The 16,361-nt window shown below is 36.2% G+C and overlaps 2 protein-coding genes across 2 annotated transcripts in view; one reads left to right on the top strand and one right to left on the bottom strand.

Annotated features, from left to right (window-relative positions):
• CUNH1orf146 (chromosome unknown C1orf146 homolog) overlaps positions 1 to 11,856 on the top strand; it is a 33,881-nt gene extending 22,025 nt beyond the window's left edge. Inside the window, exons 2-5 of the mRNA XM_088022843.1 lie at positions 8,257 to 8,350; positions 10,412 to 10,580; positions 10,978 to 11,056; positions 11,722 to 11,856. Coding sequence (XP_087878969.1) covers positions 8,257 to 8,350; positions 10,412 to 10,580; positions 10,978 to 11,056; positions 11,722 to 11,856 — 477 coding nt within the window. The remainder of the gene's footprint in view (positions 1 to 8,256; positions 8,351 to 10,411; positions 10,581 to 10,977; positions 11,057 to 11,721) is intronic.
• Positions 11,857 to 12,651: 795 nt separating this feature from the next.
• GLMN (glomulin, FKBP associated protein) overlaps positions 12,652 to 16,361 on the bottom strand; it is a 32,638-nt gene continuing 28,928 nt past the window's right edge. The window contains exons 17-19 of the mRNA XM_028087629.2: positions 13,388 to 13,511; positions 12,969 to 13,051; positions 12,652 to 12,868 (exon numbers count right to left, since the gene is read on the bottom strand). Of these exons, the coding sequence (XP_027943430.1) occupies positions 12,752 to 12,868; positions 12,969 to 13,051; positions 13,388 to 13,511 (324 nt within the window). The 3' untranslated portion in view covers positions 12,652 to 12,751. The remainder of the gene's footprint in view (positions 12,869 to 12,968; positions 13,052 to 13,387; positions 13,512 to 16,361) is intronic.

Here is a 16,361-nt window from a genome sequence, read left to right as displayed (position 1 = left end):
TCTATTCACCAATAGATGGACATTTGGGTTTCCAGTTTTTGGCTGTTATGAATTAAAGCTGCTCTTAATCTCAGTATAGGTCTGTATGTTTACATGGTTTCATTTCTTTTGTAAATACCTAGTAATGGAATTGCTGGGTCATATGGGTCATATGATTATTTTTATAAGAAATTGCACAACTTTTCTCAGCTTCACTACAGATGAACACTGAATCTATTTAACTGTGTAACTAAAATAAAAATAAATGTGGGGATTATGGTTTTATATTCCCATCAGCAATGTATGAAAATTCCAGTTGCTCCAAAGTGAAAGATATTTTCGCTAGATTTACAGATACTTTCTTTCAGCATATTGAGGAACTCATTTCACTAGATTCTGACTTTCATTGTTGCTGTTGATAAGCTAGCAATCAGTTTGTCACTTCTTTAAAGATTACCTGTCTTTCCTCTTTGACTGCCTTTTAGATTTTGGCATTCTATAGTTTTGTTTTTTTTTTTAAGATTTTGTTTATTTATTTCACAGAGAGAGACACAGCGAGGGAGGGAACACAAGCAAAGAGAGTGGGAGAGGGAGAAGCAGGCTTCCTGCGGAGCAGGGAGCCCAATGCAGGGCTCAATCCCAGGACTCTGGGATCATGACCCGAGCCAAAGGCAGACACTTAACGACTGAGCCACCCAGGTGCCCCTGGCATTCTATAGTTTTAAGGTATAGATTTTTTTATTTTTTATTTTTTGAGGTATCGTGAATCTTTGAATTGTTCTTATTATCAAGTTCTTATTCATCATCTCCTTTATTCCCTTGCTCCTTCCTGTCTGAACTCCCATTAGATGTATGTTAGATCTTTTCACAATGTTCTCTATGCATTTTGGCCTTTCTTTCACTTTTTCTGTCTTTAGGTTGCAATCTAGGTAATTTCATCAGTTCTGTCTTCCATGTCAGTATTTCTCTCTACTCCTATTAAACTCATCCATTGGAAGGTTTTTTGGTTTTCTGTTCTGTTACGTTTGACTTTTTCCAACTTATGAAATGTACATAGAGAAAAGTATACAAAAGTATATATGAACCATTTAATGGAGTTATTGTAAAATGAATACCATGTAGCCAATCAGGTCAACAAATGGAACATTACTAATTCTCTTTTCTCTTCAGGACTTTATTATATCAATGATCAAATACCAATTGTATTAGATATTTATAATTTATTAATTATATCAAATGTGTATAACACCTGTACTTTTTCTGTAGCTGTAATTCCTACATTTATTTTCATGTTAGTTACACAGTTAAATTGATTCAAGATGTATCTTTGTTTTTTTTTTCAAGTCTTTCTCAGGTATGATTTAAAAAAATTTTCTTCATATTGTTCCTATTTCATTTTAAGTACTGTAGATAGTTGATGTTTTTGTTGCTGTTATGGAATATTGTTTCCCCATGTTTTCAGACTATAAGTAGCAACTTTTGAGTTTGTGGTAATTTATTTTTAATCACTTCACTGAATTTTCATGATACATTATCAGTTGGATTTTCAAGGGAGGCAGTCATAATTTGTGATTAGAATTTCTGACAGCTATATCTCATGGCCTTTTGCTGTAACCAGAGCATCTAAAATAGTGTTTCTGATTTTAATGGGAATACTTCCAGTGTTTTATTACATATGATATACCTGTTGCTATAAAATATTTGTTGTGTTAATATTCATCTAAGTTTAATTTATATAGTTTTTCTGTTCATCAGAAATAGGTGTACAGGGGCTCCAGGGTGGCTCAGTAAGTTAAGCATCTGCCTTTGTCAGCTCAGGTCATGATCCTGGAATCCCAGGATTGAGTCCCACATCAGGCTTCCTGCTAAGCAGGGAGTCTGCTTCTCCCTCTGACCCTCCCCCTTCATGTGCTCTCTCTTACTCTCTCTCTCTCAAATAAATAAAATCTTTAAAGAAAAATAGGTGTTCAGTTTTTCAAATGCATTATTTTTTGTTGTCTGTTGAGAAGAACTTAAGTGACTAATCTTTGCATTTCTTGATTAAACTAGTTGATCATTATCCGTTTTTCTTTCATAGTCTCTTAAAATTTGGTTTTCTAATATTTTATTTTTGAATCCTTACTTATTAATGATTAGGCTGTGGTTTTCTCTTTCTGTGCTATTTTTGTAGGCAAGAGGAGGTTTCCTTTTCCATACTTTTTTTTCATTCCTTTTGTTTATATCTGTGAAGTTATATAGTATGGAAATTGTTTGTTCTTTAAAGTAAAAGGAGCTTTTGTATTAAATTTTCTGTGCTGATAATTTTTTATGAACTGTAGAAAAATAGTGATTTCTATGGTTTTGTTCTGTTAAGTTTTATACAATGTTACGAGTCTATTTCCATAAATTATATATTTTTTAAAAATTTACCTAAGTCATAGAGGTGGTAAACTTCCTAAGTTGAAATTTATGAAATTGCCATTTCTGTTATTAAAATTTTCATACTGACATTCTTTTAAATTTTCTGATAAACTCTTATCAGTTATTGAGTACCCTTTCCCACTTCTGTTTTTATTTATATTTCCTTTTTCATGAGTAGATTTGGTAGACAGAATACTAGTTTTACAGAATACTAATAGGTATTAAATTTGTAGAAAGAAGTATTGGATTATATTTGGAATGTTTATATAAAATTTATACAAGTTTTTTTTACTGCACTACTCTTAAGAGCCTTTCATATGCTTAAATGCGTGGTAAATCCTCAAAAGGAGACAAAATAATATTCAGTGTTTCCCAATATTATTTGAATACAAGGAAAATCTTTTAATACTTCATGGGACTAATAGTCCATGAAACATGCTTTGGAAAATCTAGTCTTAGCTCCTGGTTATTTTGAAAAATTAACTTTTAAAAAAAATTTTATTTTGTATTTTTTAAAAGATTTATTTATTTATTTAGAGACAGAGTATGCATGTGAGTGCAGGGGGGAGGGGCAGAGAGAGAGGAAGAGAATCCTAGACAGAGTCTGCACTGAGCATGGAGACAGACTCTGGGCTCGAGGCCATGACCCTAAGATCCTGACCACAGCTGAAACCAAGAGTCAGATGCTTTAACCAACTATGCCCCTTTATTCATTTATTTATTATCATTATTTTTAAAGATTTTATTTTTTCTTAGTGCATGAGCAGGGGGAAGGGCAGAGGGAGAGGGGGAATTGGGCTCCCTGGGAGCCTGATGTGGGGCTCCATCCCAGGACCCTGAGGTCATGACCCGAGCAGAAGGTAGACACTTAACCAACTGAACCACCCAGGCACCCCAGCAGGTGCCCCTTTAAATTTTATTTTTAAGTCTTTTTTTTTTTTTTTTTTAAAGTAGGCTCCACATCCAGCGTGGAGCCCAACATGGGGCTTGAACTCACAACTCTGAGATTAAGACCTGAGCTGAAATCAAGAGTCAGACACTTAACTGAACCACCCAGGCACCCCTTTAGATTTTAGTTTTAATTTAATTTTGAAGATTTTTATTTTATTTTAAAGATTTTATTTTTAAGTAATCTCCATACCCAGTGAGGGAATAGAACTCACAACCTGGAGATCAAGAGTCTCATGCTCCAAGGACTGAGCCAGCCACGCCTCCCCACCCTCCACCCCTTTTCTTACTGGATCAGCAGTTGACAGATTGATAGGGCATGAGAGTACCCCCTTATGGCTTCTGACTCTATTTCATCTGCCTATTTATTTTCAAAGGTTTTTTTGTTTGTTTTTTTGTAATTTCTTCACCCACCCTGGGGCTCCAACTCATGACCTGAGCTGCATGCTCTTCAGTTGAGCCAGCCAGGCACCCCCAATGACTCTATTTTAAAAGAGGTTTCCTTTGATGAATTTTCACAATACCAGTTATTACTTTTTGTTTTATTGCTGAATAATTTCCATTGTGTGAATATGCTTGAAAAAGTCAACATTATTAAAAAAACTAGAAGACTAACAAAAGATGTAACAACCAAATGCACGGTCCTGGTTTGAAAAACCAGCTGGTTTAGTCAGTGGAGCATGCAGTTCTTGATCTCAGGGTCCTGACTTCACACCCCATGTTGGGCATAGAGCCTACTTTAAAAAAAACAAAAAACAAAAAAACAACTATAAAAGCCATTACTTGGCCAATTGAGGAGATTTAAATATCAACTGATTATTAGGTACTACCAGGTAATTAATAGTTTTATTATCTCACTAAGCCTTTTTTTTTTTTTTTTGGCAAAATCTCTGTCCAGTTTCTCTATTAATGGCACTACTGTTCTATCAGTTGCTCAGGCTTAAAGCTCTTGTAACACCAGCTCCAACCTTTTTGCTTCCACCCCCACCCACCCTCATATCAGTTCAGGTTTTCAGCACTTTTTTCACAGCTTTATTGAGAGAAAACTCACATACCATACAACTCACCTATTTAAAGTATATACTTAAATGGTTTAAAAGCATATTCACAGGGTGTTCAACTGTCATCAAAATCAATTAAGAGAACATTTTCATCGCCTCCCAAAAAAAACTCTGTACCCATTAGCAGTCACTCCTCAGTAGGTTTTTATCACTTCTGATCTGGCTCCTTACAACAGCCTTCCAACTCATCATCTTCATTGCTCTCGTTTCAGTTTATCTCATGTACATCACAGACAATTCAGTTTCTCTAAAGCATGGTTTAGATACACCTTCTTAACTAGATACCTTCAGTGACTCCCCCAAAGGATGCTTGGATTCAAGTAAACAAATATCCATTAACACACATACTGTTCTGGGAACTGTGCTAGGTGCTGTGAACAAAATGGGTACTACTGAAAACTTCTTTTACCTCTCTAGTGCCTGTGCTCAGGCAGGGCCCTCCACCTAGAATGACCTCTTGACCCCCACCTCACCCTGAACTGCTAGAAATTTTTCCCAACTTTCAATGACCGTCTTCCCCAGCAATTGACTGAGAACTCAGCAGTCAATTGCTGAGTGAGTGAACTCTCCTGAAACTTCTCTACCCCCTTCACTTACATACACTTAAACCTCAGAACGTCCTGTGGCAGCAGCAATGCTCCTTTCTGTGGGAACTGCCAGCTTCTCTCCCCACAGGATTGATTCCTCAGAATCCCACCTCCTCTCCTCCAGTCATCAAAGACCTCTGCCACCCCCGAAAAATTTACTCTTGAATTTGGCTGTTTTTTTCTTAATTCAGTACTTTCTATATTTATCTTTATTATTCTCTTTTATTATAATTCTTTTAGTTGGCATTGAAAGTTGGGAAAAATTTCTAGCAGCTGGGGGTGAGGTGGGGGTCAAGAGGTCATTCTAGGGGCACCTGAGTGGCTCAGTTGTTAAGTATCTGCCTTTAGCTCAGGTCATGATCCCATTCTAGGGGCACCTGAGTGGCTCAGTTGTTAAGTATCTGCCTTTAGCTCAGGTCATGATCCCAGGTCCTGGGATCGAGCCCCATATCGGGCTCCCTGCTCGGTGGGAAGCCTGCTTCTCCCTCTCCCACTCCCCCTGCTTGTGTTCCCTCTCTCGCTGTGTCTCTATCAAATAAATAAGTAAAATCTTAAAAAAAAAAAAAATTCGTTCTAGGCAGAGGGCCCTGCCTGAGTAGAGGCACTAGAGTATGATTTTTTAAAATTTATTATTTTTAATTGAAGTATAGTTGACACACAATATTACGTTAGTTTCCAGTATAGCATAGTGATTTGACAAGCCTTTACAGTACTATATACTCAACACAGGTGTAGCTACTGATAGAATATGATTGAAATTCATTAACATGGCATACATGGGTCCTTAGGATATGCCAGCAGTTATTCCTAATACCATCTCCAAATTAACTGACTTGTGTACACCTTACACACTTAATCATATAAGAATCATACTTTTGCATCTGAATGCCTTTGCCTTTACTCTGTGCTCTTCTCACATTTGCCTTCTTGTCTGCTTACTAAACTCCTTTCCACTTTAAAGATTCACTCATATTTTATGAAGCTTTTTGACTCTTTGACATGTTATATCCTTTCATAGTTTTTTTTGCCAAAATTCTCAATCTTGTCTTTCATCTCCTTGAACATACTAAACATCACTGTTTTAAGGCATGTATCTATGTAAGTTCACTATATTTAACATCCCCTGTGAGTCTGTTTCTGTTGCCTGTTTTTTCTCAGTTCTCTTTCAAGTAATTTTGTCTCCGAATATTTTTGTGTTGGAATTTGTATTTGAAAAATTGTAGAAATAACTTGAGGCCTAGAATAGTGTTCTGTTCTGTTCCTCTAAAAGTCTTAATTTTATAAGAGAATTAAATCCCCAAAGCCCTAAGGGTTGCCACATAAAATACAGGACATTCAGTTATAACATTTGGGTTTTAGGTAAACAACGAAATTGGTAAAAGTACATCCCAAATATTGCATGGGAAATACACTAAAAAATTACTGTTATCTGAAACTTAGATTCAACAGGGTATTCTTTATTTTTATTTGCTAAATCTGGCAATCCAAGCCTTAAAGCATCTATTTTATGTAATAAATGAACTACAACTAGAATGGTACTAGTTATGTGAGAATTGAAAAAATAGTCACTCAAATAATTTTCTTTGTACATATAAGGAAACCTGATTGAGAAAGGTTACTCTAGAGAGTGCTTCTGCAAGGTGCTTGTAGTAATACAGTAAAGACAATTTCAGGGATTAAAAGGCTTTGGAGAGCTGTTCTACTTTTGTCAGAAGCCGTGTTCAGCCTCTCATCTCTTTCTGAATTGGCAAATGCCCTTAGGGAAAAGGTGGCCTAAATGTTGGTCTCATATCTCTGAATTTCTGTGTAGATTTTGGCCTTATAATTTTTCACTATCCTACTAGCTCTCTGATGCATTCAAGCAGATTTTAAAAATTGTCCAGCTTTTCTAGTTGCCTCAGCAGGAGGTTTGGCCTACATTACTTAGTCTGCCATTGCTGGAATCAATGTATAATTTTAAAACAGCAAAAGAAAATTCATGGGAAGAGCCATAGTTGTACTCTAGGCCAGGATCTGTTTGGCACAAAATACTCTCTTTAGGACAGAAAGGAAGCATATATTTTATACATAATTCCAGCCTGTATACTTAAAATATACACATTCTAAAGCAAAATGTAAAATTAATGTACCTAAGGGATTTTGTCTACTTGGAGAACAACCAGCTTGAGTTGTAACCAATCAGGAAACACTATCAACCACTTATATCTTAGTGGCTTGGATAAAATGATCTAAGTAATTACTTGGATAGAGTAGAAAATGAGATGATTTTTAAAATGGTAAAGTAGAAACCCTGTTGCTGTGTTTATACATGTTTTCTGACTTGTCTAAGGCTTAAAACATTTTAAAAGTAAAGTAAAAGTGGTGCCTGGGTGGCTCAGTCAGTTAGGAGTCTGACTCTTGGTTTTGGCTCAGGTCACGATCTCAGGGTTGTGAGACCAAGCCCCATGTCAGACTGAGCCCCGTGCTCAGCAGGGAGTCTGCTTGAGATTCTCTCCCTCTCCCTCTGGCCACCCCCCTCTCCACCCCATGTGCTCTCTCTCTAAAATAAATAAATAAATATATATTTTTAATAAGTATAAAAGTAGGGACACCTGGGTGGCTCAGTCGGTTAAGCGTCTGCCTTTGGCTCAGGTCGTGATCCCAGGGTCCTAGGATTGAGTCCTGCATTGGGCTCCTTGCTCAGTGGAGAGTCTGCTTCTCCCTCTGCCTGCTACTCCCCCACTTGTGCTCTCTCTGACAAATAAAATCTTAAAATTAAAAAAAAAGTATAAAAATAATGTATACAAATGTATACATTTGTATATACAAAGTATATACAAAAGTATAAAAGTAATGTACACAAATGAATTGGAGAATTGGTTGTCTCTTTGTGGTATTGTGTCTGGCACTTCATGGTATTGTGAACCATCTAAGAAACTCACTGCCACCCACCTTCCAATTTACATTAATGCATGTCAGAATCTATCTCCCAGTTGTTTTTTAACGAAGTTTGCATTTGCTCTGTTTCTTATAGTTCTTTAATATTGTCCTTAGTTTGTCCCTAAATAACTAGTGCACAACTCATTTCCAAACACTGTGTGTTTCAGTAGAACTAAATATTTTTGCTTTTTTTAAAGTGGTTTTTTTTTCACCAGAGAGAACATTTACTGTCTCCTTTGATGAGCAAATATTTAAGTGGTTATAAAAGAAGCTATTAAACTTAATTTTTTCATTAGCTTTAATAAAAAGTCATTCATTCTAAGCATGTCTTAAGTTTGTGTTTCTGAAAAAAATTTTTTTAGAGTTGTGAAGTTGCAACTGCCCTAGAAAATCAAAGCCACAAGATTCGGTATTCAGATTCCGTGGAAAATGGATCAATTATATTTTCTCTTTCTGGTATGGTATATTTGTTAACTGTCTTAAGTTTCTTATAAAATATGTGAGTATAAATTCTAATGGTGATAGTTCAGTAACCAGGCAAGAAGCTTAAGGTATTATCTTTTGGGAGAAGTAAATGTATAAAACTTTTATTACTGCTGCAGAAGTAGTGCACGTGGCCAACTACAACATGCATTTGTTTAGATTATAATTGGAGGCACCTGGGTGTCTCAGTCAGTTAAGCATCCGACTCTTGATTTTGGTTCAGGTCGTGATCTCAGGGTTGTGAGATCAAGCACTGCATCGGGCTCTGTGCTGGGCATGGAGCCTGCTTAAGATTCTCGTCCCCACCCCACCCCCCCGCCACTTCCTCTTTAAACAAACAGACAAAAATTATTGTTAAACTAAAGCTGAACCCATGGAATCTGGTAGAGGATAGTAAAAATGACATGCTTTGGAACTAAGATGCAAATAGAACAAAGCCATCTCTCCAACAGTCAGTACTTAATGTGTTACCAGTATTAACAAAGAGGCTAACATCACAACACTGCTCAAAAACCATATATAAAAACAATATAGGAGAATGTTTTTTCAGGATTTTGTACAAGAGTTTGCTGAATATAATGGAAACAAATACTAACTAAAAGAAAAGAGCAAAATAGAGACAAAATTTCCTCAAATCATAAAACTGTACAACTGTCATGGGCAAAATACAGAAAGGAATTAGATTAGGATATGAGAAGCCTAAGGTGATGGGAAGGGAGCAGTACAGAGCATAGGTTTGTGGTAGGGAAATGACCAAAATGATAAAAGAGGTGGAGATAAAGGATTTTACCAGGAGGTTTGCAGATAGACTGGTAATTCTAGCAGAGGTTTTGGAAGACAGGCAGCTTTCAAAAGCTCCTAGAAATAAAACTCCAGGCTGAAAGTGGTCCAACTTCAAACTCATCCTTCCTGGTTGAATAGAGCCTTCTAGGGAGAAGTGAAATGTTTTTGAATACCTCCTGTGTCCCTTGGCCACTTTGTATACAGTATCTTATTTAATCCTCTCAACAAACCTATGAAAGAATTACTACATTCTTCTAGATGGGAGAACTTAGGTTCAGGAAGGTTTATGTAAATTGCACAAGTTCATTCAATTAGCATATAATCATATAATCACTTTCCTCAGATTGTTTTCTCTTTTAAAGAGCTGTAATTGGATCAAATTTCCCTTCCGGACTATTTTTACAGGCCTGTTCCTGTTTCAAAAGTCCTAGATTACAGGACACCTGGGTGGCTCAGTCGACTAAGCGTCTGCCTTTGGCTCGGGTCATGATCCCAGAGTCCTGGGATCGAGTCCGCATCGGGCTCCTTGCTCAGCAAGGGAGCCTGCTTCTCCCTCTGCCTGCCATTCCCTCTACTTGTACTCTCTCTGACAAATAAATAAAATCTTAAAAAAAAAATCCTAGATTATCTGCTCACTGTTTCAATAATAATGTTCTCTACAAAGGTTTCTCCAAGAAACAGTTGAAAACTTAAGATTATCTTTGATTTCCAGCTTTTAAAAAAGTCATTATAACACACAAAAAACCACTTTTAACTAAAATTAGGCATTACTTTCATGTGTACAGTGCCTTGGTTTGAAAATGGTTACTGACCAAAAAAACTTTTTCCTCTAGAATAAGTTATCCTTTTATATAGAGCATTTCAAAGAATTAGCTAAATCATTTTGTAGTGTAAGAATTTTGTTAGGGGGGCCTGGGTGGCTCAGTCATTAAGCGTCTGCCTTCAGCTCGGGTCATGAGCCCAGGGTCCTGGGATTGAGCCCAGCATCGGGCTCCCTGCTCCGCAGGAGGCCTGCTTCTCCTTCTCCCACTCCCCCTGCTTGTGTTCCCTCTCTCATGTGTCTCTCTCTCTCTGAAAAAAATTAAATCTAAAAAAAAAAAAATTTTGTTACAGTAAATTCTGTTCCTTACAGGTTTGCATCCTGGACACTTACAGCTATATTATAGCTATTTTTGTTGATTCTACTGAGTTTACAAAAAATTTTCATTATTATAACAAAGTGATGTTTTATATTATGCTTACTTTTCCTAGGACTTGCATTTTTATTGATGGATGCCAAAGAATGCTTTATATCAGCTGAAGAAATATTTCTAGCCAAAATTGAGAAGTTTATTAATATTCACCGAAAGAGTTTTTTGGTTCTGTCTGCTGCCCTCTATGGGTCTGAGGAATGGAAACTGATGTTCAGGATTCAGCAGAGGTATGGAAGAATAGTACTACAGACTTTTCTTAAATCACATGTATTTACTTTAGTTCTTAATCCTTTTAAGCAGTTGAGTTATGTTTTGCCAAAAGATAAACATTGTAATGTTAACTTGTCATATTTAATAAAATGCAGGCCTAATGGCTACTCCAAGAATCAGGGTGACAAGTTTCAGAGTTCATGCTGATTTCTGAGATTTTCGTGCAAGACCAAAACAAAAGTGAACACTTTTTAGTCTATTAAATTTTGGGTATAAAGCCATATCATATCCTCTGTGGAATAGGTCAGGGCATGAATAAATTCATAAATGACAAACAATAAGAGGTTTCTGTCTCCTTTCCACTTAACAGATGTCTGTATAAGTTATATGATCTATTTATGAATTATTTTTCAGATTCCTGGGTAGTAATTTACGGATACTTCCAGTACACAACACAGTAAATGCTATTAATCTTATGTGCACTATAGCTAAGGTGAGTCACCTAGGAAAATGACGCATACATAGCACTCATAGATTTTAAGGTTCTTGACTTCAAAATGCACACCCTCGTGAGCAGGATTAACAAATACTCTGCTTCTGTTCCCCTCAGAAGTTGCTCTTTCAGCATGCAGCTCTTTGAAGCCTGAACTCAGCCTGTCATCTTCTCAGTTTACTTCCAGTAGCTACTACAAGAATGACTAACTTTAGGCCAAAAGAGCATTTGGCATATATACATTGTGTTGGCCCTACTGGTTTCTTAAATCTTCCTTCAAGTTCTAAAATACAGTTATTGATCAGGTTGTAGTCAAAAACTGTCAAAGTGCAAACATACTATTTTATAGGATGATCTTCACAAGTTGTCCACTTGGTTTTCATGCTTGTCCTCCCCTGTGAAGTGTGCCCTAGGCAGAGTTAGGTGTTTCTTGCTCTTTCTTATGCCTGGAACAGATCTCCATATTAAAGGGGTTCTTAAAGTATTCAACTTTTGGCTTGTTTCAAAGACCAAGCATTTTTCTGTTACTCATAATTAACTCATACCTAGTATTTAGCACAAAGAAGGTGATTTGATACCTGCTGAGTAAGTGAAAGTTTTTTATATGACCCTGTAAAAATTACTTATTTCTGTAAATAATATTGCATGTTTATAACTTCTTACAGACTGCCTCCAAACCATACACAGACAGCATTTGCTATAGAATGATAACAACTGAGGCTTACATCATTGAGCAAAGTCCTGTTTGGAAAACACTTCAAAAATTAAAACTGAGTAGTGATTCACTTAACCTAAATTAGAGTATCAATTACAAAAGTTCTTTTGGAAGAATGTTAAAATAATTACCAGTTAAATTACAATGTTCAAATATCGATTTAAAGATTTTTTAAAAATTTAAAATAATAAAATGTATATGATCAAAAACGATTTTCAGTTTTGTTGATAATTCATTTAATAATGTTTAGAAAAAATTGGTACATATATTATAAAACTCCGATGCAGTTTCTTAGTGATACAAATTAAGTTGGATGGAAAATATTTACTACAAAATAAAAACACAGCATTTTCTAACTAGCCCCTTAGACTAAAGGAAAAGTCACATACACTTTTTAGCTTTTCCACAAGGGCTGCCAGTATTTCTAAAATTAATGTTTGCACATGCTTTCATATTATAACTGCTGCTAGAGAGATGGTGATGGACTCTGCCCCCTAAGACTCCTCCTGAGGTAGGGAAAGAAAGGGAAATTAAGAGAAGCAGACAACTGGCCTAACTGAAAACCTCTCTGTACACTTTTACGGTGGTGTGATATCCTATTTGACACCAGGAATTCTGAAGTGTAACAAAGCATCTAATTGGAACATAAAGTGTAAAATGTATTTATAAATTCACTACAACTGTATGAATGAGGGCAATACAAGTACAATTTATGAGATTATAATACAAAATTATTAGTTTGTATTGGATTTTCAACAGAATTTAGAATACATATATGGGCATTATTTACCATGTAAATTATCTTTTTTAAAACCAAAGAATACTACTAATCCATAATGTGTCATCACAGAAACCAGTAAATGAGAAAAGCTACATTTATTTTTCTAGCAGTATCTTACAGAAAAGTTTTTATAAAGGTATTAAATAATCATAATGGAAAATACAGTATTTTACTAGTTTTTATTTAGGAAATGGAGGTTTCACTTTATCCCAATAGTTTCTTCAGGGGTAGACTTTGTTTTTATTTCAATGAGTTCTTCTACTCGAGCCAGAACACTTTCAATCAAATCAAATGTGAAAAGAGCTGAATGTAGGACCTGCAGTGCCAAGGGAAATTAGTGTTATATTAATGTTGCTGTTAAAGCAAAAAAACAAAAGTCTTCAGCTGGATATAGCTTAGGAAAATTTCAGATCTACCTTAAGCTGCATTTCAGGAGGCATATTAGGGATCTCTTCTCCACCTACAGTTACAGAACAAAGATCTTTAGACTTCTGGACTTCTGTAAGAGAAGAAAAAAAAAGTGTCACATTTAACCATTAAAACAAATCTCATTTTCAATAATTTATAAGCTACTTTCATTATTATACCCATTACACTAAAACCAGAATATGCTTCAATTTGGTTTAAATCTTTGTTTACCCAATTTCAGTGTTAACTGGCTCACACATCTGCTAAAAATCATTTCAATTATAAATAAAATGACTTAGCTGTCATGGTTCTATGTTAGAAAATAAACAAGTATGATGAAAAAGTTCTTTATTTTGAATATAACTGACAGTTCTAAAATCTGACTAATTTTTAGACCTAACCAAAAATGAAATTGCACATTACCAACCGTGGCTATTTTCTTGGCTATTTTTAATTTCTGCTTCATAATGTGCTTTTGACATATTAAGTCCTGTATGGAGTGGCTTTAAGAAATTATTCTCAATCTTTCCAAGTTCTGTCCATAATCCAGTCTGTTCAGAAGAATGAAAAAATTAGTTACTTGGTTCAGTATTTCTTGATTGCCTAGTATTAAACACACGTTGAGAGTTGGAGAAACAAAATAAAATCTAATCCTTGCCTTCCAAGATAGTTTACTGTTTGATACGTTCATTATTATATCTAGTTATTTTACGTGAATACAAACAAAAATGTACTTTGGACAGTGTACTCATTAATACACCCATCCAATGCCAATGAGAAACTGAATTTTTAATTAAATATTTTTGAGAGAGCGAGAGCACGGGCAGGGGAGGGAGGGCAGCAGGCAAAGGGAGAAGCAGACTCCCCCACTGAGCAGGGAGCCAGACGCAGGGTTCAATCCTAGGACTTTGAGATCATGACCTGAGCTGAAGGCAGGTGCTTAACTGACTGACCCATTCAGGCGTCCCTTGTTTTTGTTTTTAAAGATTTTATTTTAGAGAGGGAGAGTGTGCAAGCGGGGCAAGGAGCAGAGGGAGAGAGTGGGATAGAGAATCTCAAGGAGACTCTGTGCTGAGCATGGAGCCCAATGAGGGGTTTGATCTCATGACCCTAAGATCATGACCTGAGCCAACACCAAGAGTTGGATGCTTAACTGACTGAGCCACCCAGGCAACCCAAGAGCTTCGTTGTTTTTAATAATAATATATGGCCCATAATCCTAAAACTGAGAAGGCAATAAAATGGTGGAAAAATTAGGTTACAGAAAATCTGTTATGCATTCTGTTCAGCATAATTCCACAAATCTTTCAAATGATGAACTGTAATAATTTTAGAAGCATGTAGGAGTGTAAGAGCTATGGAAGTAAGAACATTTTCTCTTATAAAAAGGTTACTAGATACTTAAAAAATACTACAAAGAAGATCATTTTAAGATTTATCTTCAATGTCTAGAAAAAGTAACTTAAGAAATAAAGTTATAAGGATAAAAATAAAAATGAAGTTTTCACAAATGTTTGCTTTTAATTTTTCCCAAGTAGACTCACATAGTAACGAAAGTTTTTTCCGTTCTAAAGCTTACCTATATAAAAAACACACTGTAGCCTACCCTCAAAAAAGGAAGACTAGGCAGTTCTAAAAACATAATGAAATTTATTGCCAGAACAGACTGAGACCTCGCAAAAGATAGTCAACCACGATAATGAAGAAATAAAAGAAGGAAATAATACACAAGGCATATGTTTCAATAAATGAAAACCCAAAATATGGATTATATGGAATTATATGTATGTGTATATATGTATGCCAGACATTTATAGCTTTTTTCCTAAATGAAAAGCAAATCTGCATACATTACATAATTCAGTTTTTAAAAATTCCTGATACTTGTGGCCTTTACAATCTCCCATGGTTTCCCTTGACCCTGCTTTCATTCAACATATTACAATATCAATTTAGGACAAAAATAGGTAAGCAGGCAGATGGGAAAGTATATGAGTAGATAGGACAGAAAGTGAGGGATAAAAATTATTATGGGCCGTGTTATTAGAATAAATTACTGTAATTCAAAACAACTAACATTTAAAGATACCTAGCAAAATAAATAAATAAATAAAGATACCTACCAAACAGAACACTAGGTATAAAAACTAAGTTGGTTTTACCAGCAGAGATGGAGGTTCAAGAAAAGTTTTGTGAAGCTCAAGTGTGGGAGAAGGTGCCTGTAACTTATGCAGAGAGAAAATAGGGTGAAGAGATATAGGGTGAAAAGGGGAATGACTTATGAAAAGAATGAGTCAGCTGACAGCAACCCAAAATAGTAGGAAAAGAAATGGATTATTATTCAATTATGAATCACTTTGTTTTGTATTTGATCCTGTTCTTAATTTTCCTATATACCTTTCTGATTGCTTCTCAGCTTTTCATCTGACTAGTTCAGCTCTCAGCATGCTTAACTGATCAAAAATAGGTACTGGTAGGGGGTGCCTGGGTGGCTTACCCGGTTGAGTATCTTTTTTTTTTTTATTTTATTTGAGAGAGAAAGTGAGTGAGAGAGCATGGGGGGAAGCAGAGGGAGAAGCAGACTCCCCATTGAGCAGGGAGCCCCATGTGGCGCTCAATCCCAGGACTCCAAAATCATGACCTGAGCTGAAGTTAGACGCTTAACCGACTGAGCCACCCAGGTGCCCTGAGCATCTGACTCTTGATTTTGGCTCAGGTCATGATCTCAGGGTCCTGGGATCAAACCCTGTGGCAGGCTCCCTCCTCAGCAGGAAGTCGGCTGGAGATTCTTTCTCCCCCTCTCCCTCTGCCCCTCCCTGCGCTCTCCACCCACAGGCTCCCGCTCTCTCTCAAATAAATCTTTAAAAAAAAAAAAGGTACTGGTAGGAGTCTGAATAAAACTACCCATAATTCAGCCTCACTAGGGTATCATTTTGTTTCTTCTTTAATCAAAATTTATAAAAGCTCAGAAGCTGTCATTTTTTTGATTAACCATAGCAGACAGATTTACCTGGCATGTGTGTATATGACCTATTATAATTGCACTTGGGAGAAATGCTTCTGTGATGAAGAGGCTCTTATGATGTCGCAAATATACCAGGTTGCCATCTTGGACTCGGTTTCTTTTGCTAATCTCCTTGGTATAATAATTCTTATAGTAACTTGCATGGTAATACTTTGGAATATTTGATTCCCAAGAAATTTTTTTTTAAAGATTTTATTTATTTGAGAGAAAGAAAGATAGTGAGAGAGCACAAGCAGGGGCGAGAGGGAGAAGTAGGCTGCCTGCTGAGCAGGGAGCACAACTCAGGGCTCAATCCCAGGACCCCAGGATCATGACCTGAGCTGAAGGCAGACGCTCAACTGAGTCACCCAGGTGCCCCCCCGAAGAAATTTTTTTA

The sequence above is a fragment of the Eumetopias jubatus genome, unplaced genomic scaffold, assembly GCF_037043125.1.
Source record: "Eumetopias jubatus isolate StellerSeaLion01/CBP00866 unplaced genomic scaffold, mEumJub1_p1.0 scaffold_4, whole genome shotgun sequence".
Taxonomy (NCBI): Eukaryota; Metazoa; Chordata; class Mammalia; order Carnivora; family Otariidae; genus Eumetopias; species Eumetopias jubatus.
The sequence above is the reverse complement of the archived record's forward strand: the minus strand, read 5'-3'. Positions and strand labels throughout refer to the sequence as shown.